At 41.0% G+C, this 23,963-nt stretch overlaps 1 protein-coding gene across 2 annotated transcripts; it reads left to right on the forward strand.

Moving 5' to 3' along the window:
* Positions 1-208: 208 nt before the first annotated feature.
* LOC306937421 (branched-chain-amino-acid aminotransferase, cytosolic-like) lies at positions 209-23,792 on the forward strand. 2 transcript variants are annotated; one of them, XM_079521162.1, is made up of 18 exons: positions 209-538; positions 639-677; positions 900-997; positions 3,013-3,079; positions 3,184-3,275; positions 3,447-3,551; positions 3,652-3,719; positions 3,833-3,929; positions 10,807-10,878; positions 11,649-11,849; positions 12,500-12,610; positions 14,261-14,380; positions 14,695-14,858; positions 18,493-18,635; positions 18,738-18,823; positions 21,091-21,231; positions 21,423-21,497; positions 21,694-23,792. In XM_079521162.1, the coding sequence occupies exons 1-18, from the start codon at positions 442-444 to the stop codon at positions 21,733-21,735; spliced, it is 1,818 nt and encodes a 605-aa protein (XP_079377288.1). In that variant the 5' UTR covers positions 209-441; the 3' UTR covers positions 21,736-23,792. The 2 variants fall into 2 exon arrangements, with proteins under 2 accessions (XP_079377288.1, XP_079377287.1); XM_079521161.1 differs by lacking the exons at positions 209-538; positions 639-677; positions 900-997; ... (3 more) ...; positions 3,652-3,719; positions 3,833-3,929 and adding an exon at positions 9,630-9,664.
* The last annotated feature ends 171 nt before the right edge of the window (positions 23,793-23,963 follow it).

Consider the following 23,963-nt stretch of genomic DNA (forward strand, 5'->3'; position numbering starts at 1 on the left):
CTATCAGGCTCATAAAAAAGTAAATGGGGGGGCAGGGAGAATAAGTAGCATATTGGATTACAATGAATTATTTAACAATACACAATAGATCTATAGCCTACTACAGATCTATATAGAATCCGCATGTATGTCTGTGGTCAAGAAAACTACAACTCCCACAAGGTCACGCTGACTCGCGCATGTTTTTTGGGAACTTTGAATAAAATGAAAGGTAAATCAACTGTGTTGACAGTCCAGACACAGGAAATCACATGAACTGAAAAAGGAAGCGTCACGCGCGTGTCTTTTGTGGAAACAGGAGTGAGTAAAACTTTACGCAAATAGCTTCTTGCCCGCAGAGCTCGACAAACAAGTGCAACAGGTAGCGTGACTTCCTACATTTTTAGGCATTTGTGTTCTGCGGATTATAACTCAAATCATTGCGTTTCTTTCTCTGACATCATGTCTGTCAGTGGCAGTTCTCTGCGGTACCTTGACAAAGTTGCCATTGTCACTGGAGGATCAAAAGGAATTGGCAAGGGCATTGTCCAAGTATTTGGTAGGATATATAATTCTGTTTGCACTTGAATCAGTTTGTGATGATCCTCGATCAGGGAAGGAGGATGTAGGCTACTAACAATTTCGCATTTATATTTCAGTGGAGAATGGAGCCAAAGTAGTATTTTGTGCAAGAGGAGGTTGGTAAAATGTCTTATTACTTCTTGCCTTTAAAATAAATCATGCTACTAGTACAGAAATTAATATACCTACCCAAAACATGCTATAGGCGTATATTAGCCAATTCGTTGTAACTGAAAGAGCAGTGAGCACTAATGAGACTGGCTATAATTGGTCTATTATATATACTAATAATTATTAGGCTATATAATAATTAATTACAATTATATTAATGTTTTCAGCTGCATCAGGTGAAGCTCTAGAGGTGGAGCTCAACAAGGCAGGTCCAGGGTCATGCAAATTTGTGATTTGTGACATGACCAAAGAGGATGACATCAAGGTAAAGTGACCAGTGGTAGAAAACGTAGCCTACTTTTGACTTACTAAGTAAAAGTATCTATACTGCAATATAGAAATACTTTGATACACGTAAACAATTGGAATTCTAATTTTACTTGAGTAAAAAATTATTGGCATCAAAATGTACACAAAGTAGAAAGTACTCATTTTGCACAATGTCCCATTTTGAAAATAGCAGATCTACAAGCTCACAATGCATCGCAATGCTATGCATTGTGAGCTTGTTGATTGTATATTTTCAAATGGCCATAATGTATGGGCTGAAATGGTTAATGTATGTTTTGTAATAATAATAATCAAAATCTACAAAGTACCTAGTAACTAAACTTAGTGGATTAAAAGTACAATATTTGGATCGGAGATGTAGTGGAGTAGAAGTAAAAGTATTGGAAATTGGAAATACTCAAGTAAATAACAAATTCCTATTGTACTTAAGTACATAAACAAAAATCATTGCATGGATGCACCTGGGACGTATCCTCAGTGATGTATCCCAAGGTCATCAGGGTTTTGGGTCTCTCGAACATCATACCCCTCACTCAGGCGACCCAGCCGGGGTGATCAAGTCCCGACTTATGTCCCAGTAGCTACCCTTGATCAGTCCCATTTAGGGAAAGACCAAGGCCACACAATCCGTTGGAACTACTCCAGAACTACTCTGCCAGGGCTGGGAGGTATGCTTCTGGCGCATGGAATGACTGTAGGCTCTGTGGATTGACTCCTGTCCGGACCCCTCCTACGTCTCACCAGGTCCACTCCTGCTCTCACCAGGCCTCACTCTCAGCACCAGACACTTCATTCAGGAGTGGTGGATTCCTAAGCCGCAATGGTTCCGCAGACTCCACCTGAGCAGCACGGTGGTTCTGCAGGCTCCGCTTGCGGCTTGAGTGGCCCTCCTAAAGGCCTCTGTCGGTATTAAGTACTTAAGTAAATGTAATTAGTTACTTTCCACCACTGCCAGCTACTGTGGTATTTACGTTAGTGATGATACATGGTCACAAGAAAGGCTTGGATTCTATCCAATTCTTCATCTGACCAAGGCCAATAAACATGTAGGCCTACTTAGTATGACCATTTTTGGTTGCAGCATTCACTGTGGAAGTATGCAGAATAATCAAATATGCGTCACCTTTTTTTTAGTTTATGGTTTCCATCTCCCAAGCATCCATTACTGGTGAAAGGGGCACATTATCAATATCATAAGAATTATATGGTAGAATTACTACACTTTTTTCTTCTTTTTTTTAAGATTTGTTTTTGGCTTTTCTACCTTTTTTATTGATGGTATCAAGTGAAGAGAGACTAGCCTGGATCCAGCCCAAAAACCCCACCCACTCTCTGAGTGGACTGAAAGCTACAGTCAGCCTGATAATCAGGCTAAAGAGAGACAGGAAAGGGGGGGAGAGAGAGAGAAGGGGAGGGACATGCAGCAAAGGTCGTCATGAACGGGACTCGAACACGCGATATGTGGCATGCGCCTGGACCACTTGACTAGCGGGCGCTCCAGAATTACTACACCTTGTGTAGGCCTATTATAATGTTCATATTTGGCCTTAATGATATAGCAAAATAGGCTTTCTGAATATGAAAGAGTCAAGATCCCATGGCTCTCTAAAGCAAGGAAAAAGCATATCCAAAGTTAATGGAGGAACTACTTCTGACAAGGGACCAACCTGTACCCAAAACAATTCGATCATAACACAAGGCCAAAGGTGAACAACATAACATTATACGGTATAATTGTACCATAATTCTAAAAGGTAGAGATCTCGCACATGATAGTACTGCTACAGATTAACCTATACACTCCCTAGTGTGTCCTTTGTGAATAATATGACAATGCACCTCCATGTTTTGAGAGCTTCTGTTTGTTCACCTGGATTATAGCTGATGCTTTGCATTGTGCCTTTGACTGTGATGAATTGTGCCTAACCGGTTCCTGTGCCCACTTCATTCCAGTTTATTTGAATTAAAAGAGTAAATATCTCTCCCCAGAAACTCATTGCAGTGACTGTTGAGCGTTATGGACAAATAGACTGCCTGGTTAACAATGCTGGGTGGCGTGAGTATCTTATCTTTCTTTCCCTGAAGAAAATAGATGATGTTGTGTAGGAGCAGGGGTCTAACTGTCTTGGTACTATGCTTGTATCTGTTTCTCCCCCTCAGACCCACCTCATAAGCCTACTGATGAGACCACTGCAGATGAATTTAGAGATCTGTTGAATCTGAATCTCATCAGCTACTTCTTGGCTTCTAAAGTATACATATTGTTTTAATATATATATTTTAATATTAATATAATTTTAATATATTAAGACAAAATACCTTTTATATGACTTGTCAAAATCAATTCACTAAGAGCTCGCGCACACACACACACACACACACACACAGGATGTTTCAATTACTTTTCCTCCGTATTCCTCCAGTTTGCTTTGCCTTACCTGCGACAGAGTCACGGAAGCATCATCAATGTGTCCAGTCTAGTGGGCTCTATTGGTCAGAAAGATGCTGCACCTTATGTGGCCACTAAGGTGAGATACAAGACCAGACAAGAAATGCCCAGATCTATTCTCAGTTCAGTCTCAAATAGAAAAATAAAATAGCCCTGTTGTATGAATGTTTTTCCACAAGGGGGCGATAAATGCCATGACAAGAGCAATGGCTGTGGATGAGAGCCGCTACAAAGTGAGAGTTAATAGGTGAGCTGAACAGGTTTACTCACATAACTGCGAATTAAAGTTTCCTGGTTTACAGAATAAACTAAGTCATTTAACTATGCATTGTATTGTATTCTATTTGACTTCCATTGCAGCCTCTCCCCAGGTAATGTTCTGACACCTCTGTGGGAAGAATTAGCTGGACAGACGACAGATGCTGCTGCAGCCATAAAAGCAGGAGAGAATTGTCAGGCAAGTTTTCAAGGAGAATGAAACGTATTTGAATACAGGGTTGCTGATCTAGAGAGTTAGGAAAAGTAGGGTTAGGTCTAGGAGAATTGGAATCTGGAAAGGTATTGCTCATTCCTCAGGGACGGATATCTCATGTAATGGTGTCTGCCACTGTCATTCCATAATTAAATAATTATGATAATTATTTAATTTTCTGTTTTCTGTCAGGTATTGTCTTCCCATATGAACAATAAAGTTAGTGGTAGGAAAAGTACTAGGTAGGAACAAAGTTTAATTAATTCTACTACTACCACCACCACCAGTATTCATATTTATTGAACTTATTTATCAATAAGTACTTTTTTACTTATTCAAACAAAGTTATAAAGTGTAAAGAAAAAAGAAACGATCCGGGCACTCAAGGTTAAAATGAGGAGGAAAGCCTTTATTAAATTAAAAAGGCAACTGCCAACATGTTTCTACCTAACCGGTCTTCATCAGATGATGAAGACCGGTTAGGTAGAAACATGTTGGCAGTTGCCCTTTTAATTTAATAAAAGCTTCATTTTAACCTTGAGTGCCCGGATCGTTTCTTTTTGAGTGGTGTAAACCACTCCTACAACTGGCTTTGTTAGTCTGTGCAGAAAAAATTAGCATGGTTGCTATGTTCACCCTGTTCACCCGGGTGTGATTTCATTACGTCAGACATGATTTCATTACGTCAGACAGGCCTTACACCACTCAGTTCACACGGGTGTGATTTTTTCTTTATGCCTTGATCCCGTTTGATCCGTGTAATCATCATCACCTGTTTATATCTCCGTGGAGCACCTGGTTGGTTTTTCTTTTTCTCCTATAAAGTTATAAAGTGCTTCACAAAGAAAATGAAGATCAAATCCAATAAACTGAACTAGTGTGCAAAACAGACAAAACGTAAGTGTACCTGCTGGCAAAATGACATACTATCATCAGACTTCATGATGTTTTTTTTTTGTTTTTGTTTTTTACATGTATACAATATAAAGTGTAGAGAAACAATAAAAGGCCTTTCGATATAGATATTATATAAATAAATTAGACACCCCAGGCTGAGCACACACTGCCTGACCTGCCCCTATAGCCCCAGAATCTTTGCCACCTCGATGGCAGCGCATAATGGACTGTGATGATGCAAAAATGTTATGGCAGGCCATTGAATGGAAAGGGGAATTTGATCCTACCCTGCATTGAGCAAGGCCTTCGGAAACTGAATTCCGGGAGCATAAGGAAGGGCTACTCAATCCCTTGCTGGCAAAATAATATCCTCACTGAGCACAGCACAATTTATGAGGGTGCCTTCTTGGATGGTCCGATCATATCAAAAGAAGGATCATCATGTGATTAACAACCGACTGAAGCCAGATAAAGGAACTGTACCCGATGGAATATGTCCAGGTGTGTTTCTGCCTGTGTCATGGACAACATTCCAGCCAGTGAACAGTATATAAATGTTCATAATTGCTCTGTCATTGTGGCTAGTTACCATTGAACTGTGCCTCAAATAGACTGATGAATGTTACTTATAGACTATCTCTACCTTGAAGTACATTTTTGTTAATATGAAGGCGAAACAAAGTTCATGGTGATTATAGGATGAAGATGAAGCTAGGCCGCTAAATTGGCTTTGTTTCTTTAATACAGTGGTTCCCAAACTGTGGTGCGTGCCCCCCTTGTGGTGTAACTCGTGCCCCCCTTGTGGTGCATGAGCGCCTTCTAGGGTGCTTCTACTGCTGACGTAACTGAAAATACTTGTGGAGGAGAATATGAAGCACTTAATTAAACATATTATATATTCATAGTTACTGTACTAACTATGATACCCCATTCAGTGTAAAAGTACAGTATTTGAAGCTGTCTTCTCGTCGAGCCATCCTAGTAATGGTATGCATGTGCCTACATGGCTGCGGCTCAGGAGATAGAGTGGCCGCTTGGGAAACATAAGGTTCCCACGGTTCGATGCCCGGCGCCCCATTGATTAGTGTCGAAGTGTTCTTGAGCAAGATCAAGGAAGCTTAGAGAAGGAAGTGTCATGGTCACGTGACTGTGCTGCGCCATGACACTTTCATGGGAGCCAAATCTCGCACCGGAAGTTACATGAATACAAAGCAGTGAATGGAGCAAGCTTGACCAGCTCATAACAAACATTATTTATGAACCATTGAGACCTGTGTCATATAATCGGTTCAGGCATATAAAAGAAGACATATCACAGTTTGTTTTCTAATCACTTGCTTTTCGATGTGCACAGTACATCATTTTATTTGAGGATTTAAACAGCAGCAGGTATTGTTTCTGTTCCGGGGGTATTGTGAGATTTGGCTGCCAGACAGGAAACGGTGGACAGTCTCGTGATATTTGTCACGTTCAGAAACGTACTTTCTGCTCTTTAGATACCTCTTACACAGTGTACACATTGAAAAGCAACACAGCAACACATTTCATATACCTTGAGCAAGATAGGGAACCCGATGAGCAGGTTCGTGCCTCACATGGTTTCCTCTGCCATTGGTGTGTGAATGTATGTGCATAATTATGGCGCTAAGCACTTTGGATAAAAATGCACCACTACAACCACACAGTCTGTGAGAAGCAGATCTCCCATCTTTTTACCAGTGAAAGAAACACAAAGCCATTACAACATGAGCAGTGTTGGGCTTGTTACTCAAAAAAGTAATTTATTAGGCTACTTATTACTCTCTGCCAACAGTAATTAGTTACACTACTTGTTATTTTTATTTGCCGCTTTTGCAACCTTTTCTTCTTGAAATTTGGACTTTCATGTGCACTACTAGCAGTCCCGTCCCCCCCCCCCCCCCTTCCCCCAGCTGCCTTCTTATGCAAAAGTCCTCACTATTGATTTAACTATGAAGAGTGTACACATGTAACGGGTCCTCCAGGCAATAAGATATAAAATTGACAATGGGCTGTCCCCTCGTTTCGAAACGATTGGGATATTTTGTGTGTGAAAAATTTGACAGTATTATCTGATAAGAGATCAATGTATTTTTGGGTGTTTTCTTAAACACTGTATGAATTTTTTTGATGCATTTTGGGACATTCAGACATTGTGACATTCAGACATTGTGAAGGCATCCCTGTGGGATATGGGAACATAACAGTTGTGAGAGTAATAACAATAAATCATAATAATGACCATGACGTACTATGTCTTGGCCTGCAGTTCCGCCAGAGGGCGGAAAATTGCAACAAGTTACTTTTTGTATATAATAATATTATTATACACAACACTGCCCAATACAAGACATGGACAATAGTATATGGTGATTCTTTGTAATGTGTACTTAAAATGACCAAACAGAAGAACCACGTCATGTACTCAAACCTAGAACAAGTGATGAGTTAGACTAGAGGAAGGAAACAAATATAAAATACATAATTGTGAACTCAGTGCTGAAATAACTGTCCTTACATTTTTCGACCGCAGGCGATATCATAGATTTCACAATGCTACGCCAGACTTTCCGGTCCTTCATTGCCATCCTCAGTTCCTGCTTACTGATACATGTGTCCCTAGCGATGACATCAGGGAACGACAGTTTTCTACCTCTGGTCTGCTTTGAGGCAGGATTACAGAGTAGAAGGGAAGATATATAACCTCCTTGTCAGCTCTGTAGCAGTGGCCGGCAAAGCAAAGCAAAGCAAAAAAAGCAAAGTTCTTTGTTTACCCAGGGTAAGTGGACTAAGCTCGAGATGCTTGTTTACAGCCACGCCCTGCTCATAGAACATTTCATGGTTGGGGTTCAATGCCTTGCTCAAGGGCAAACTGTGTTCTTCTGGATCGGACTAGTGAAGAAACACAGGGAGGTTGACGTATATTAGATTTGTTGATGGGTGGCTCTTCCAAGAGAGATTTGCACACAGGTTGTGGAATGAACTAACTATACTGAACTGAACTATACTACTCCCTCCTATGTTAAACACAGAGTTTGTTCCAAAGCGACGTCATGGGTGGGTCTATAGTCTTTTAACTTTGCAGGGTGTGTATTGTAATGTTGGCTCGAGGATAGAGTCTCAACTTGCACTTCATTATTCATAGCAGAAGGTGGCTGATTGAAGGCCTTTGTTCTATTTACAGGAATGTTTTGTGGATTTGAAGTCTCTGGCTAATTTGAAGGGGGAAAAAAACACCATCTAAGACTATATACTTTCTATTGATCTTAAGATAATTGAGGGTCATGAAGATGGCAAGTCTGTATTTGTGTTGGAAAATGTATACCAGTATTTTATTCCATGTTGGATTCAATCAACTACTAGACTAACATAATTTGCTCATTTGCAGTTCGGCAAGGCTGGGGAAAGCCTAACAGAATTATCCCAAAACTGATAATTGCATAATTTGTGTCAGTAGTATCATGTTTAGTTCAGATGATGACCTTTTGTTCACTTATTTTCTAATAGTCGAAAAAATTTAATGGGGCTTAAGTGTTAAGTGTTTCCTAATTTTGCTGGGGACCCCCTGGAACCCTCGAGGACCCCTGGGGGGTCCCCGGACCCCACTTTGCAAACCAGTGCACTAACTAAGATGTATGTTTGTTTGTACTCCCAACAGCTGATGGGTCGCATGGGGACGGAAGCTGAAATGGGGCTGGCTGCCTTGTTTCTCGCTGCTGATGCGACCTTCTGCACTGGCATCGACATGCTGATGAGTGGAGGAGCTGAGCTGAACTACGGCTTCAAGAGTCAGATCCCATCAGACACAGATCTCTCAGGGCCGTGGGGCAATGCCAAATGAAGGGCCCCCCCCCTCAACATTAATCACACAAGTGATTTGTGCGCATTCCGTGCACGTGCCACCACGAGCCTGATCGGAGGCATGCACCACCACACCACACCACCTGCCTGGACCACTTCAATGACCAATGACAGAATGGAAATGATTTTGTTTTATTGTTTTATTCATTTAACTGACTCCTTAGTTTAATAAGGAATAGCTATTCAATTCAATATTGTTGTTATTAATTTACTATACTAATTATTATACTTATTATTATACTTATTAGTTATGAATTTACTATACTCAGGAATGACCACAAAGGAAAGCCTGAGTGGGACCTATAGTGTACTCTATTATGAAATAAAGGTTAATTTAATTACATATTTCAATACATTTCAGTTGTTTGTTTTGCTGTGTAGGCCTACTGTAGACGGACAGTAAGGTTGTGTCCTTCTTTTGGCTTTCACTCACACCAGCTAAATATTTTTGCATCTGCTAGTTTGCCACCACTCCCCACTGATAGGCCAATGGCCTGTGTGAACAGAACAATTTTTTTGTCCAACCACATGGCAGACATTTGTCACGCCTACCCAATTACTTCCGTATACAACATTTCCCCCGTTATTGTCATATTTTTTTAATTTGAATAATAATTCAAATATATAAAAGAAAAACAGAAGGGTAAATATAACGTGAGCAATATAAATATAACCTTTTCTCAGATATATTAAAACATGTCTGAAAATAAAAATAATACAAAATCTGGTATAACATTTAATATGTAAAAAAAACTAAAAAGAGACTGATTCCTAAAAAGTAAATCGTGGTAATACATGCGTCATTGTTTTGCGCTCGAGGATTATTCAGGCAGTTTTCACGTGGATATTTCAGCTGTTGTCAAACCGGAACTTATGTGGCAATGTGTTCCCACACGGGCAGATTTGGCATTCATTACATAGCAGCAATGGCAGCCATCAGAACGGTGAGTCCAAAGATCGCCGTTTATCTCTCAATAATATTGTCCGTTTCTTTCACAGGACGGTCTCCATCAATGAGTAACTAAAGGAATAACCCACTAGTTAAGAGATAATAGCTAGATGATTGATATTTGGTCAGTTGCTTTTGCTTGACTAGGCAGCCCGTTAAGACGTTTTCCCCCCTCTGCTTTAGATGCGGGTGTAATGTCTTATGAAATAGTTATTACCTTTTACATTGATTATTTACACTCCTCCATATGATCTCAAAGCCCGGCGCAAATGTTTATTACGTGTGTCTTATTGCAGTAATTAAGTTGATTGTACCATAGAGACGTGTCACTTAATTGTCTGTTATAGGCTATGGGTGTTAAATGTTAAACCTAAATGTCATGCTTGATTTTTAGTAGTTCGATCCTTGTCAGTGGAAATGCGTTGCCAAGAAACAGCCTGGGTCCTAATTTATTTCATGTCTCCTACTGATTATTCACCAACGTTATTATTACACCTTAATGGTGCATATTGTGTTGTTCCAACACAGTCTCATGATGAAAATATTCGTGGCCCGGGGAGTTTTGTGAAAGTTGTGAAAACACCAAGTGTTGTTACATTCATTCACTGATATGATCCATTTGCAGCCCTGTTGATTGTGTACACTGTCAAATGCTGTTAATTTAGACAGTGTGATGGTCTCAGAGTTACAACTGCATGGATGAAATACAGATCATTTTAATACATGAGCCACCTGGGCTACTTTATCATGATGCTTTTTGTCACTCTGCTGTCACTGATCAGACCTGCTGTCATGTGTGCTTGTGTGATGCTATTTAAAGCTCGCCACTTGGATGCATTTGTCTCTTTGCCGACAAAGCGCACGTGTTCTGAGACTGAGCCCACACACACACAAACACAGACTGGCTTGGTGTGACAGTGCATGGGACCTGCAAATGAAAATAGTGTCACCTTGGCTGAAAGGCATAGCCTACTTCTCCACTGTTGTGCAAAGTCCTTTGCATAATGTCTTTGCACTAGGGACATTTTTCACCACAACACTATAGTATTTCGTTTGTCACACTGCAGTAGTTACACGCTTAATTTGCCATTTCCCATATTAGAACTTTGTTTTCTGTTCTTGTTCTTGTATGTATAGGCACTTCATGGACGGATTGTTCAGGCCTTCCCTTTCTCCTTGGGGTCACTGCGGTTTGCCAGTTCCTTTAAGGTAATTAAAAAAACCCAAAGCAAATATCTCTTGACTGGCCCTGGCTAGTGGCCACCAAATGGAATTTATTACCGTTAACAACAGCCTGAGTGTGGGTTTAGCACAGCCTGGTGTTGTGTCTTTATGACAGGAAGGAAGGCAGTAACAAACATGACAAACATTGTTGCTTTTTTTCTTGCTTAACCTTGACTGGAGTTTGAAAAGTAACATTTGTAAAGTCATGTTTCAGGCCTACAGTAACATTTGTAAAGTCATGTTTCAGGCCTACAGTATAAAGTAACATTTGTAAAGTCATGTTTCAGGCCTACAGTATAAAGTAACATTTGTAAAGTCATGTTTCAGGCCTACAGTATAAAGTAACATTTGTAAAGTCATGTTTCAGGCCTACAGTATAAAGTATATATAAACATAAGTATATATAAACAGTATAAAGTAACATTTGTAAAGTCATGTTTCAGGCCTACAGTATATACAATCGTGACTCTTTTCTTCCCCCGTCCCTCTTTCCCTGTGTGTACGTTGTCATTATTTAATTTACTTTAATTTAAAAAGAAATAATAACAATTGAACTGATTACTCTGTGGCTTTACTGGCTTTTCGTGATGTAAAATAAAGTCTCGTCATAAGCATGCTGTCAGCCAGTGTCCCATTTCAAAGCATGCGCCATCAATAATGAAGAAAATCACTATATTCGTCGCTTGCTCTCTTCCCGTGCTTCCCGTCTTTCTCTGGGACCCTTCCTTTCTCCCCTTGTCCTCGACATACCTCAGGCGGCAGACCTCACTATTGAGCGGAACACAAACTGTGCGCCTAAACCCGACTCCTCCAAACTGGTGTTCGGCAAACACTTCTCTGACCACATGCTGACCATCTACTGGTCAGAGAAGAAGGGCTGGGAGGCGCCTCAGATAAAGCCCTTTCAGAACCTGTCCTTACACCCTGCCACCTCTGCCCTGCACTACTCCATAGAGGTGAGACCCCCCCCCCCCCCCCCCCCCCCCACACTCGAGCATATGTGATGCGCTGGGTTGAAATGTGCACAGCTCTTACACAGGGAAAATCCTCAGTGTTCATTTATCTATTTGTAACTCTGGGAGTGCAAGTGGCCCCTTTTGGGTATATTTGCCTAGCCTTCCGCCTAGCGTTCCGCAGGTCTGAAATGTCACTTCGCAAGTGAAGTGATATTTCAGACCTGCAAATCAGGCTGGAACCCAGGCTAATATTTGCTCTCTCAGAATTAAATAAACACATTTTACTGGGGCGTTGAGTGGTCACTAATTAGGAATCGGAAGGTTCCTGGTTCAATCTCCAGCTCCCCCTGTGTTAGTGTCGAAGTGTCCATGAGCAAGACACTGGACCCCTGAATGCTTTCGACGAGCAGGCTGGTGTCTTGCATGGTCTCCTCTGCCGTCGATGTGTGAATGTGTGTTTGAATGAGTGAATGTATCGCACGTTGTAAAGCACTTTGGATAAGGGTGCTATATAAATGCATCATACAGCATTTACTGTGTGTGACAGTGTGCTGGCTGGTAGTTGTCAGCTCTCCAGTGATAATCCATTATCCATACATGCTCACTGTGTGAAATCTGTGTGTAATTTGTCATTCATTCCTGACCGTCAGCTGTTTGAAGGCATGAAGGCATTCCGTGGCAATGACAGCCACATCCGTCTGTTCAGGCCCATGTTGAACATGGAGAGGATGCATCGCAGTGCAGACCGGAGCAGCCTCCCTGTAAGCATTCAACCTCTTGTTCCCCTGTTCATGACAGCTTGCACTAAACTCAATGTCTGACAATAGTAATTGACAGCCAAAGAATTTCAGTCAATCCCAAATGATCCATAATATCTTAGCAAGTGTTTACCAGTGAATATATTAGGCCAAAATAAGCCTCTAAAGGTGTGTTCACACAGGTGAATATATATTTTGTCGTGCAGCATGATAACATACAAAGTCAATTAAGAGAGACAAATGAAGGATTCAAGCCATCCCAACCGCAGACTGTTTGAGATGCTGCCGCATGGGAAACGGTTTCGCAGTCTCAAAGCCACTGGAAATAGACTGCAAAAAAGCTTCTTTCCCCAAACAATCAGATACTGTACATGAACAAACTGATAAGAACCAGAGCGTTCTCTTCTCGCACTATTAAGCTCGAATTGCACCTTTCTAAACAATTTTTGTTGTATATTTTATGGAACATTGTGAAAATGAACATTGTTCACAAAAGAGTTCATCTAACTTTGCTACTACAAGGAAAACATGCACATGTACATATGATACTCTTTTTCTGTTTGCTCTATTTTTGGTTTGCTGTGTTTTTCTGTGTTTGCTGTTTGATGTTATATTATGTATTTGGTGCTGCATTGCCAAACAAAAACAAGTTTTACTCTTATGTACCTGTACACAAGATGTAACAAAGTACAACCATGAACCTTGAAATAACCACAAGTTTGCACCTGGTGGCATGGATGAGGCAGTTCCAGCAACAACTTCAGCAAAACATTCGCGTCACAACAGCCAATCATAGTGCCTTTTTATATTCAGTGAATTCTAATTGATTTTGACACAGCAATTATGAAACTGCAACTCCCCGGAGACTTGGAAATAAACATTCCATACATACTAGCTGGGATGGAGTACCTCGTACATGTAGTTCTTGTTCATTGTGTACCCAAACATAAGAGCTGGCATTGTGCCAAGTCTGGGACTTCCACACTAGGTACAACAATGGTGATATTTGACATGGTTGATGGCGCAGAGAAAGGCCTTGGTATTATCTGGAAGAGAGGGTTGAGTACAGACTGTACAAATGTAACCAAATGGTTACGGCTCCATTTGGTTACATTTATACACTCTCAGAATTGAAATAGAGAGCTCAGGCTGTCTACACCAAGCACTATAACTATATAGTTTTATATGTTCTAACTCAAGAGAATGGTAGTAATGGGAGTCCACACCACAACTATAACGACGACAGTGGTGAACAATGTAGTTAATTGTTATAGTTACAGGAAAGAATGCAGGAGGAGTCCCTAATTATGCACATTTTCTGTTAAAACAAGCGTCTCACCTCCTCATGTGAGCTCCACACACTCAGGAAAGCTGGGAGGAGAAAATGACACTTATTTGCATCACAGTGTTTGCACGTATAATTAGGGAACATATTTCTCCCAGTGAAGCGACTACAAAAAGTCAAAAACATGTTTGCCTCCTGAATTGCTGGAGTGTATCAGTGTCCATTGGGGTGTGGAATAACACACCATGGACAATGTCCCACCTTTTAATAAGGCCTGTTAACTCTATGAAATACCAAATCATTAATCTTTGTATGCAACATTTTGAAGTGAAATAATTAAACTACTGTCTCTCTTTTGGTGCATCTAGTCGTTTGACAAAGGAGAACTCCTGGAGTGCATAAAGAAGCTAGTAGAGGTAGACCAGGACTGGGTTCCCTTCTCCCTGGATGCTAGTCTCTACATCAGACCAACCTTCATAGGAATGGAGGTGAGCCTTTTGTGACATTAAGCTAATTCCATGTACAGGGAAAAAAAGGAAAAGAAAAACAAACCTTTTATTTTTAGCCCCTGTGACCACACTGGGCTCCTCTTTGTTTTGCTAGTAGCACTTAACAGATGGCTGTTGCATGCTGCTGGTAATGGTAGTTGTTGCTATGGGATAATAATAAAATGCTCTCAGCTCGTTTGGGAACGTGCAATGACATGTCTATAATGTAACTGAGCATATGAAGATTTTGTACAATACATTGTGAGTTCCGTTTTGAGAAGAAATATTGAATCTCTCTCCTTCACTGTACTCAGCCCTCCTTAGGAGTGTCCAGGCCAGGTAGCGCTCTGATCTTTGTAATCGTCGGACCCGTGGGGCCATACTTTGCCACAGGCTCCTTCAACCCCGTTTCCCTGTTGGCGGACCCTGCCTTTGTCAGGGCATGGAGAGGAGGCGTCGGTGAATATAAGATGGGAGGGTGAGTTTTGGACCCTACCGTGATATGGCCACACCCCCGGCCACACATGATTCCATGTACTTAGTTCCTAATAACATGCAGGCTTGTTCCACATGACTCCTGTCTGCTGCATTTGCTCAGCTTAGATTATATAATGCCACTTGACGCACACTATGCACAATTGCACATTGATCTCAATCCTAAGGGCTTAGTGCAGGGGTGGGCACTGCATGGGTAGCATTTCCTTTGAGAGGGCCATAGTGACTTTGATAAAGTGAGCAAAGGGGCACACATTGGAATAGTTGAAATGAAACTTGAAACACAGTGCTGAATTATGTTAAAGACATGACACTCTAGTAATATTTAGATTTTTTGCATTATGTTATGAATATGGACTCAAGGCAGACTCTTTCACAATTATAAACATTTGATGACATATATGCAGTTATGTATCAATTGGAATTGAGTTAAATCTCTCCTTGAAATCCTTTTATCGTTTAGATTGTTTGGGGTTGGGGGTTGATTTGTTTTCCTTTGAGGATGGGCCAGATGGTCTATCTATGGGATGGTTCCGGCCCTTGGGCTGCATGTTGCCCATATGTGGTTTAGACTTGTGAGCTTCCCCCGAGACACTCCCCGTTTGTTTTCCATTGCTGATACACCTGTCACTCACTCGTTTAATTCAGGAACATTGTACACCATATGCCCATTTAGGGATACTTATTAGCATGAAGGAACTGTACAGAGTTCTGTGCCAGAATATTCTGCATCAGCTTCAGAGTCCTAAAGGCATAGATATAAATCTTTGCTTTATATAATATTGGGGCTGGCAGTTCAGGTCAAACTTAATTTAGTTGAAAGAATTTCATCTGATTTCAAGCCAGCAACGTTTTAGCAAATAGAGGTTATGTGAGGACTAGCGCCATCTTGTGTCCACCCATGAGGTATAAAGGCAGGGCTATATTAGCTAGCAACTCTTTAGCAGTCAGAGTGACACTGGTAACATTTGCCATAGCTGGGTTGGTAAAGGGGTTGCTGTGGTCCATATTTGAGAACCTGTAAGCAAAAAGAAAAGCACCATAGGTCTGGTTGGTACCAGTCTGCTTACTCACTGATCAAGCCTTTAGAGTAAATGTAATAATAATAATGCATTTTATTTATATAGCACTTTACATTCTCTCGAATCTCAGAGTGCTTACAGAGTTAAAAACAGCAAATGCATCAAGAATCAATTTTGTCGGACCCAGCTTGGCTAAACTAAAAGGGTCAAGTTAAAACTAAGTAAAAAGGGGGGGGGGGGGGGGGGGGAATGCTTTGGTAGAAGGTTTTTAGTCCATTTTTAAATGGTCCATTTTTAAAAGCATCAGTAGACTTAGCTCTGGTCCATAGCTCTAATGCCGTTGCAATGCCGTTGGCCATTTAGAGCTATGTTACCAATGACTTCCGGGGCTGCAGACCTAGCCCCTCTCGGGACCCCCCGGGTGAGCTCTTTGTAGCGATGAAAAGAGCTCAACCGGGGGGTCCCGAGAGGGGCTAATGCAGACCAGCCTCTCGTCTTTAGCGTAAATAAAAAGTTCAACTTTTTGCTTCTCACCAATACAAAGGCCGTTTGTGTCATTAGAAAGCCTACTTTCCTTAGTGGAAGCACTCTGAGGCCCCCCACCACACGTATAAAAGGTACTTTTTGGCCAGAAAGGGATTTTTTTTTCACCGGAGGAAAAATATTCTGTATGAGGGTTTTCTCTTGGCAATATCGGTAGAGGGCGCAGTGGAGTAACTAAAAGTATTTTATTTCCGATGGAAAAATAAATAATACCTTTTGCCCAAAAGGTACCTTTTATACGTGTGGCGGGGGGCTCAGAGTGTTTCCACTAAGGTGCCATATTATTGACACTTCACCACTGCTCCTAATAGTTAGCCTGGGTTAAATGCACATTCAGGACAAATTACAGTATTACAATTTACAATTTACAATTTAGGCATTTAGCAGACGCTCTTAATCCAGAGCGACTTACATTAAGCAATAACAAAAGCATGGCATACATCACATATATAAAAAGTAGTTATCATGAATCATGCGTAGACTAAGAACGTAACAGTGGAGTATCTATGTAAACTATACATACTATACTATATAATATATTATACATGTGTACTATAAAGTGCTATGACTACATAAAGTGCAATTCTAGAGCTGTCTACGTAACAAGCTATAAGTCTGTTTAAAATACTATCTAAGTCTACATAATGTGCTATCTAAGGGGCTAGGCTAGGGCAAGTGCTACGGGCCATGGTGGAGTCTGAAGAGGTGGGTTTTCAGACTACGGCGGAAGATTGGGAGTGAGGTAGGGTTTGTAGGGTACGATCATACTTGTGAGATATGGGGGGGCCATGCCTTTGGTTGCTTTGAATGCCAGCATCAGAGTTTTGTATTCTGTGCGGGCAGCGACCGGGAGCCAATGGAGGGAGCGGAGAAGGGGGGTGACGTGTGAGAATTTTGGCTGGTTGAAGACCAAGCGGGCTGCGGCATTTTGGATCAGTTGGAGGGGCTTAAGTGCACATGCCGGTAGGCCAGTAAGGAGGGAGTTACAATAGTCAAGTTTTGACAAGACTGTTGTCTGGATTAGGAGCTGGGCTGACTCCTGGGTGAGGAACGGTCTAATTCGTCGTATGTTGTAGAGTGTAAACCTACAGGATCTAGTGACAGCTGTGATGTGTGTTTTGAACGAGAGCTGACTGTCCAGGACAACACCAAGGTTCCTGGCTGTCGGGACAGACTTTACCAGGGCGTTGTCTACGGAGATAGTTAGCTCCCGCATAGGGCAGGACTTAGCTGGGAAGAACAGAAGCTCAGTCTTGTCTGGGTTCAGCTTGAGGTGGTTGGAAGACATCCACTGTGAGATGTCAGCCAGGCATGCAGTGATGACTGTATTACACATACAGTATCAGTATACCTTGCTATTGTTGCAGTATTGTTATTATTTCAGAGCCACCAACCTGACCGCTCAGTAGAAGCTGATTATCACTGAAAGATAAAATGTCATACTGTATGAACACTTCATGACTGGAGCTTTCTGTTGAATTGTACTTTGTCGGACATTTACTCACCGGTATAGCATTAACTAGCTTGTTTTTTAGTTTTTCTTCTGTGTCATGTGGTGGCTGTTAAAGAAGGTGTACTGATTTCTGCATTATATACCAAGGACTAACTGTAGGACTTAGCTGCAGTGACAAGGGACTAATAACACATGGGGAAATCCAAGTGTCGGCACTCTATGACTACATTGGGAGAAAAAGCAAAAAAGGCATGGGGTCAAAAAACCCTAGTTTCGGTTTTGGTGCTGGGTGAGAATTGAGAAAGCCTTCATCCAATCAGGATGAGAGGGGCCTTCCTCCAATCATGATCGAGTGGGGGCGGGCCTTGGTCCACGTGCTGTTGGCCTGTTGCACTTCCCCCCCACTGTAGAGCGTGTGCATGTGCACATCTTGTTACTGGGGCGGACCAGGGTTTTTTTTCCAAATCACTGAATGCTCCTTTAATGTGATGCAGGACGTGGGCTTCACTTTGAGTGTTTTCTTTTTAGCCTGTTACACAATGGGATTACCATGGGATATGGGATAATAATCATTCAAATGTTTTGTTCTCATCCTTCAGTAACTACGGCCCCACAATAGCTGTGCAGAATGAGGCAATCAAGCAGGGTTGTCAGCAGGTGCTGTGGTTGTATGGAGAACAGGAGGAGATCACGGAGGTCGGCACAATGAACCTCTTTATCTACTGGACCAATGAGACTGGAGGTCAGGCCTGTGTGTCTTTGTGTGGGTGTGTTTTCATTTTAAACGGTAACTATTGAAAATATATATTTGTATTAATATATAGGTTTGTTTGTGTCTCTACAGAGAAGGAGCTGCTCACCCCTCCTCTGGATGGCATTATTCTACCTGGAGTCACAAGGCAGTCTTTGCTAGACCTGGCCAGGGAATGGGTAACGCCTTCTTTATACTTCCTTGCATGACAGTGTCGCTTGCCAAAAACGTTATTGAAGGTTTGTGTGTGGCAAAGTAGAAATTGGGCTTAAGAGAGTGGAAGACAGTGATGCTCAAGTGAACTGCCCATTTGATGTCCATTAGCCCACATACCCCCATTTGATAAGAATGTTTATCTCTTGGAGCTACAGCTACACTGTAAAATCCTCAGTGTTCATTTAACTCAGTGTACAAATACGGGTCCATTTGTACACTCTCGCAGACGCAGTTACATACCTTTTGGTGTCCATTTGTTTCCCTAGATATCAGCCATTTTTCTGGGGTCCATATTGAGAACCTGTGGTTTAGGAGAAGCATCTACAGTGCTACCTTACAGTGGTCTTTCCTTCCCACCCAGCCAGTTGGCCTGGTTGTTACCATGCAGACCTGCTTATTTACTGATCAATCCTTGAGAGATAAATGTCTACCGTAATCTAATTCCACACCATGATTCAATGTCTCTGACAATGCATTTACTTTATGAACTTGGCTGACCACAGCCAACGCCAGCTCCATTTTGGCTTGGAAACAAAATGCCAAGTAAGCAAAGAGACCGTCTGTACAGTAATTGATAGTGTGGCAAATGCTGAACACTGTGAACAGGGTATTTTAATTCTGTTTATTGATAAGCACAATTATACACAGTTATACAGCAGAACCGGGAGGAGAGTGATCATTTACAACTTATTGTGCTCTCGTGTGATTTTCTTTAGTTATTCATGTGCCATTTCCCCCCCTTTTCCATATGCCTGTGTGCACATACATATAACCCCCCCTCCCCCCTCCCGTACCAGGGTCTGTGTCCAAGTGGCTGTAGTCTGTACGGTCTGTTTCATAGTGAACAGGGTATTTTAAATGATGAAGCTAATAATTTAATCCCCCATATTTATCTTGCTCGTGCAGTGGAACACTGCTCCACTAGTTCTGAGCCTTTGACTAGTTGTCTAAGTGTTTTAGTTCTGAGCCTTTGACTAGTTGTCTAAGTGTTTTATTTCTTCCTCGCTTTGCCTGGTGCCCAAAGGATGGTCATTGGTCACCATAGTCACATGCTATGCTTCACAACCATTCGCTGTAGTTCTACCCAAGAGGAGAATTAGCAAGAGAGAGAGGCCAACTTTGCTTTACTTCCCGTATCTGCGTGAGGTGGGCGGTAACATTATTAGGAGACAGGAAGAATGTTCATTTCCAATGGGAGAATGAACGTGAACACAGCTTCTGAACCATTCCTTAACTCCATGGTCACTGAACTAAATACTGGACCCAATCATCACAAGGCACACAATATTTACAAGATATTCATAGTAAAGTGGCTTCTTTTAGCGAGACAAATCAGGAGAAAATCTACTTTGTTAATGACATTTCTTTATCCCAGCAACAAACTCTCGCGAGATTTGAGATGAGTCCGGAAGCCTCTCTCTGTCTATCTGCAATTTCACGGACAACACATAGGGGGCTCTGACACCATATTTAAGATGAGAATATGTGAATATGTGATTATTATAACGTGAAATGAATGGACATATTTAAATTAAAACGATTAGAAACTATCCTTATGTGCCCAAATTAGAGCTGGCATACTATTGTGACAGGCAGATATGTAGGCACGGTTGAGGAGGATAGATTATGTAGTCTGTGTGATCTAAAGGAAATTGAAAATGAAATGCCATTCTACAACTCTATTAGGGAGAGACTTTTTAATAAGATAGATCCAAATCATGAATTTATATTGTATATAAATACAATACATACATATATATGGTTGGAGGACTTCATTCCTTGAAAAGACCTGGTCAATGAGGAGGAGGGCCATTTGCATGTAAAATGGCCTTGTTTATTTGTTTTCATTTTGTTTTCATTTTTGTTCAAATACTGTACAAATATGTATTAATAATGCATCTTCTATCGGGTTTCATGGCGTTTGGCAAACCTAAATGGTGCATTACTGCCACCTACTAGACTGAGTGTGGAAACCGTGTTGTTGTCAGGTGGAGGTCGGGGAGAAGCAAACCACGCCTACTATATTTAGGAGACCATTTGTAGGCTTTGTGTACCATTTCGCGTCTAGTGGCTCCAATGAAGTTGGCCCATCTTCATACATAAACCATCTTTGGTTCTACTCTTGAGGCTAGTGAATGAGGTCGGCGAGGGCACACACAAAGTCACCAAGCCAAAGCCACCAATCCTGTTCTGACTGAGTCTTGTTCCTCGTTTCCCTGGTTTCCTTCAGGGTGAGTTTAAAGTGACGGAACGCAAAATCTGCCTGAAGGAGCTGCTTGGAGCCCTGGACTCAGGAAGGATCCTGGAAGTGTTCGGAGCGGGGACTGCCTGTGTCGTTTGTCCTGTTGGCAGCCTGCTGTACAAAGGAAAGGTACAACGTTTTAGTGCAACCAACTAGTTCCCTCATATCTTTTAGCTTTCTGTAAATGTTAGGAGTTGGACTCATCATGTCTCATATTGAGGGTAAACCATTGTGTTCTTCCTTAACATCAGAAAGTACTGATTACATTCTTTATTCTATTCCCTGCATCTTTAAACTCTCAATCTGTCTCTTTCTCTCAGACGTACCAGATTCCCACTATGCAGAATGGTCCAGACTTGGCCAAGAGATTCCACAAAGAACTTACTGATATTCAGGTAAGCCTAAAAGCCTTAATTGCGCTAATGCTCACCTTCTACTTTTACACTCACCATGGATCATACTGTAATTAACATTAAATGTTAATTTCAGTCATTACAAATTTAGTTGTAACAAAACAACAAATCAAGCCTTCAACAAGTTCTAATTTCCTTTCCTGTCCTTTCTTTGCACTTGCTCCCTTGCTTTACCCAGTATGGACGCAAACAGAGTGACTGGGCTCCATTGGTGGTTTAAATTCACCATTTGCACATGCCATTTGTATCAAGAAAAGTCCCATAATTCCAGCTTGGAACACCAGCAGTCCCTGCCCCTCCCTCAGCCCACTAATGCACTCCTAATGATTGGCTGCCCAGAGAAGACAGACATCTCCCCTGTTAGATTTGAATCACAGTTTCTGACATTTCAATACAGAATCTCCAAGGAATAAGGTTCATCTTTCGAATGTGAAAACTTGCATTTGAAAGCAATATATTAACAACGATATGCAATGTCGACTGTATTTGCATTGACCCTAACCCCAAGGGGTACAGGCCACAAAGCGGGAATACCCAGTGTTAACAAGCTGTGTTTAGAAAAAAAGAAAGATTATAAGCAAAAACAACTAACGAATCAAGAAGATGGATACTGCACTGGTTTAATTACATTTGATGGATTGGCCAGTCATGTCCTTTCTACTTGTCTAATGGGTAATATAACTAACTAAAAACATAGCTGAACAGCTCAATTATGCTGCTTGGAAAATGGCTACACTCCATTCAAAAGTGCATTATCTTTAAATGTCTCATGTTGTCTCATATCATTGTATGCATTCATATCTCTGCACATTTTGAGCTGCACAAAGTGTTCCTCGTGCAGATTCCTCATAGCTCATTGCACAAACACAACTTAAGCTAGCAAATATGGTCATTTTAGCCAACAAAATGACATAATCCAATCCTAGGACTTGAAGTACTAGCAAGTAGCAATACAGAAGCGGTTACATGTTTGTTTTGTTGGTTAGTGAAGTGCATTCTACAGGTACTGTTCTTCATAATTTAAAGGTTTTAACATGTTTATTTTAAGTGTGCAACAGCAACATCATATTCTATTTTCTTATGTTACTAATTTAATCTCTAAATAATCGCATAGCAAAGACGGCCTTAAAAAAGAATTAGAAAGGTGAAATTCAACCTTGGATGTAGTACTGATACTGTCACATATATTATATATATATAACGAATCACGGGGGATGTTAGTGTATAGAGTATTGCTTTAGATGTCATGGGTCCATGTCAGTGTGACACTAAAGGTGCTTTTTAAATCATTGTCGTACAGTAGAACTAGGTTTGCTATGACCTGGATGATGTCAGTCAGTCATGTGAATTTGTTTGTTTTACTTTAAAAGGAACATAGAGTGGCTTTTATGTCCTTCTATTTTGACTGTAAAGATGTTACTGCCGACAAAAAAAATAATTTTGTCAAATGACCGTGATTTTAAAGGTGAGGTCTAGGTAAACGTACAGTAAGTACGCACACATAGCGGGGTAACAATAGGCTGTGGCCTAAATGCTCTAGATATAGTTACTCTTAAGCAATGAGAAAGAGACCACTATAGATGTGCTGGCAAACACTGCACTAGTTTGCGTGTTATCATTATGTAAACTGTATTGTAACAAAACAATATTTTTTTCTATAAAAAAAAGAAAAGACAAATTAGGGGGATTTTAAATTATTTTTGTCCTTTTGGGTATGGAATCTTAACTACTGTCTTCCCAAGTGTTTGCATTGCTGTATAACCAATGTTTGCTGTGTATTCTCCAGCTTTATGTCCTTTTCTTGCTGCTTTTCTTGTCCTTGAATGTATTCCTAAGGCTAATTTATAATTCACCAGCCGTGTCAAATGATAACGTACTTTCAACAACAATCGACACTTTTTTTTCAGTTGAAAGTATGTTGTTTTTTGCCACACGTGGTCGTATCTATGGCCAGTAGCATACAAAGTATAAATTTGCCTTTACGTTGTTGTCATGGGAGGTTATACCTGTACCTGTCACTCCATATACCCGTCTCCCCTCTGTCTAAAGTGCCTAACCTACGTAGTACATACGTCTGTTACTGTGTTCCATTGATATATATATCCTGCATTGTTGGTTTGTTTTGTTAAGTGACTGCACTAGGGGCTATTGCTGGATTCTTTCTTTGTTCTGTTAGTGACGTGAGTTTAGTTTTTATTTGTGGGACTTTTATTACTTTTAAATGTGCTGTTACTTTTATTTGGTTGTGTTTTTACAATAAACCAGATCTGTGGACAATGTTTGTTGCATCCCTTTCTTTTAAGATGGTCAGTAGTGTACTAGTAAGTTTGAGAATATACCTTTATCTACAGCTGTTAGGGAAAACATCTCCTTACGCCTGGAAGAAAGTTTGAAATGTAAGATATAAAATGGACAACAACCCTGTTGCATGTAATTTACGCAATAATG

The sequence above is a fragment of the Electrona antarctica genome (genome assembly GCF_951216825.1).
Source record: "Electrona antarctica genome assembly, chromosome: 14".
NCBI classification, from domain to species: Eukaryota; Metazoa; Chordata; class Actinopteri; order Myctophiformes; family Myctophidae; genus Electrona; species Electrona antarctica.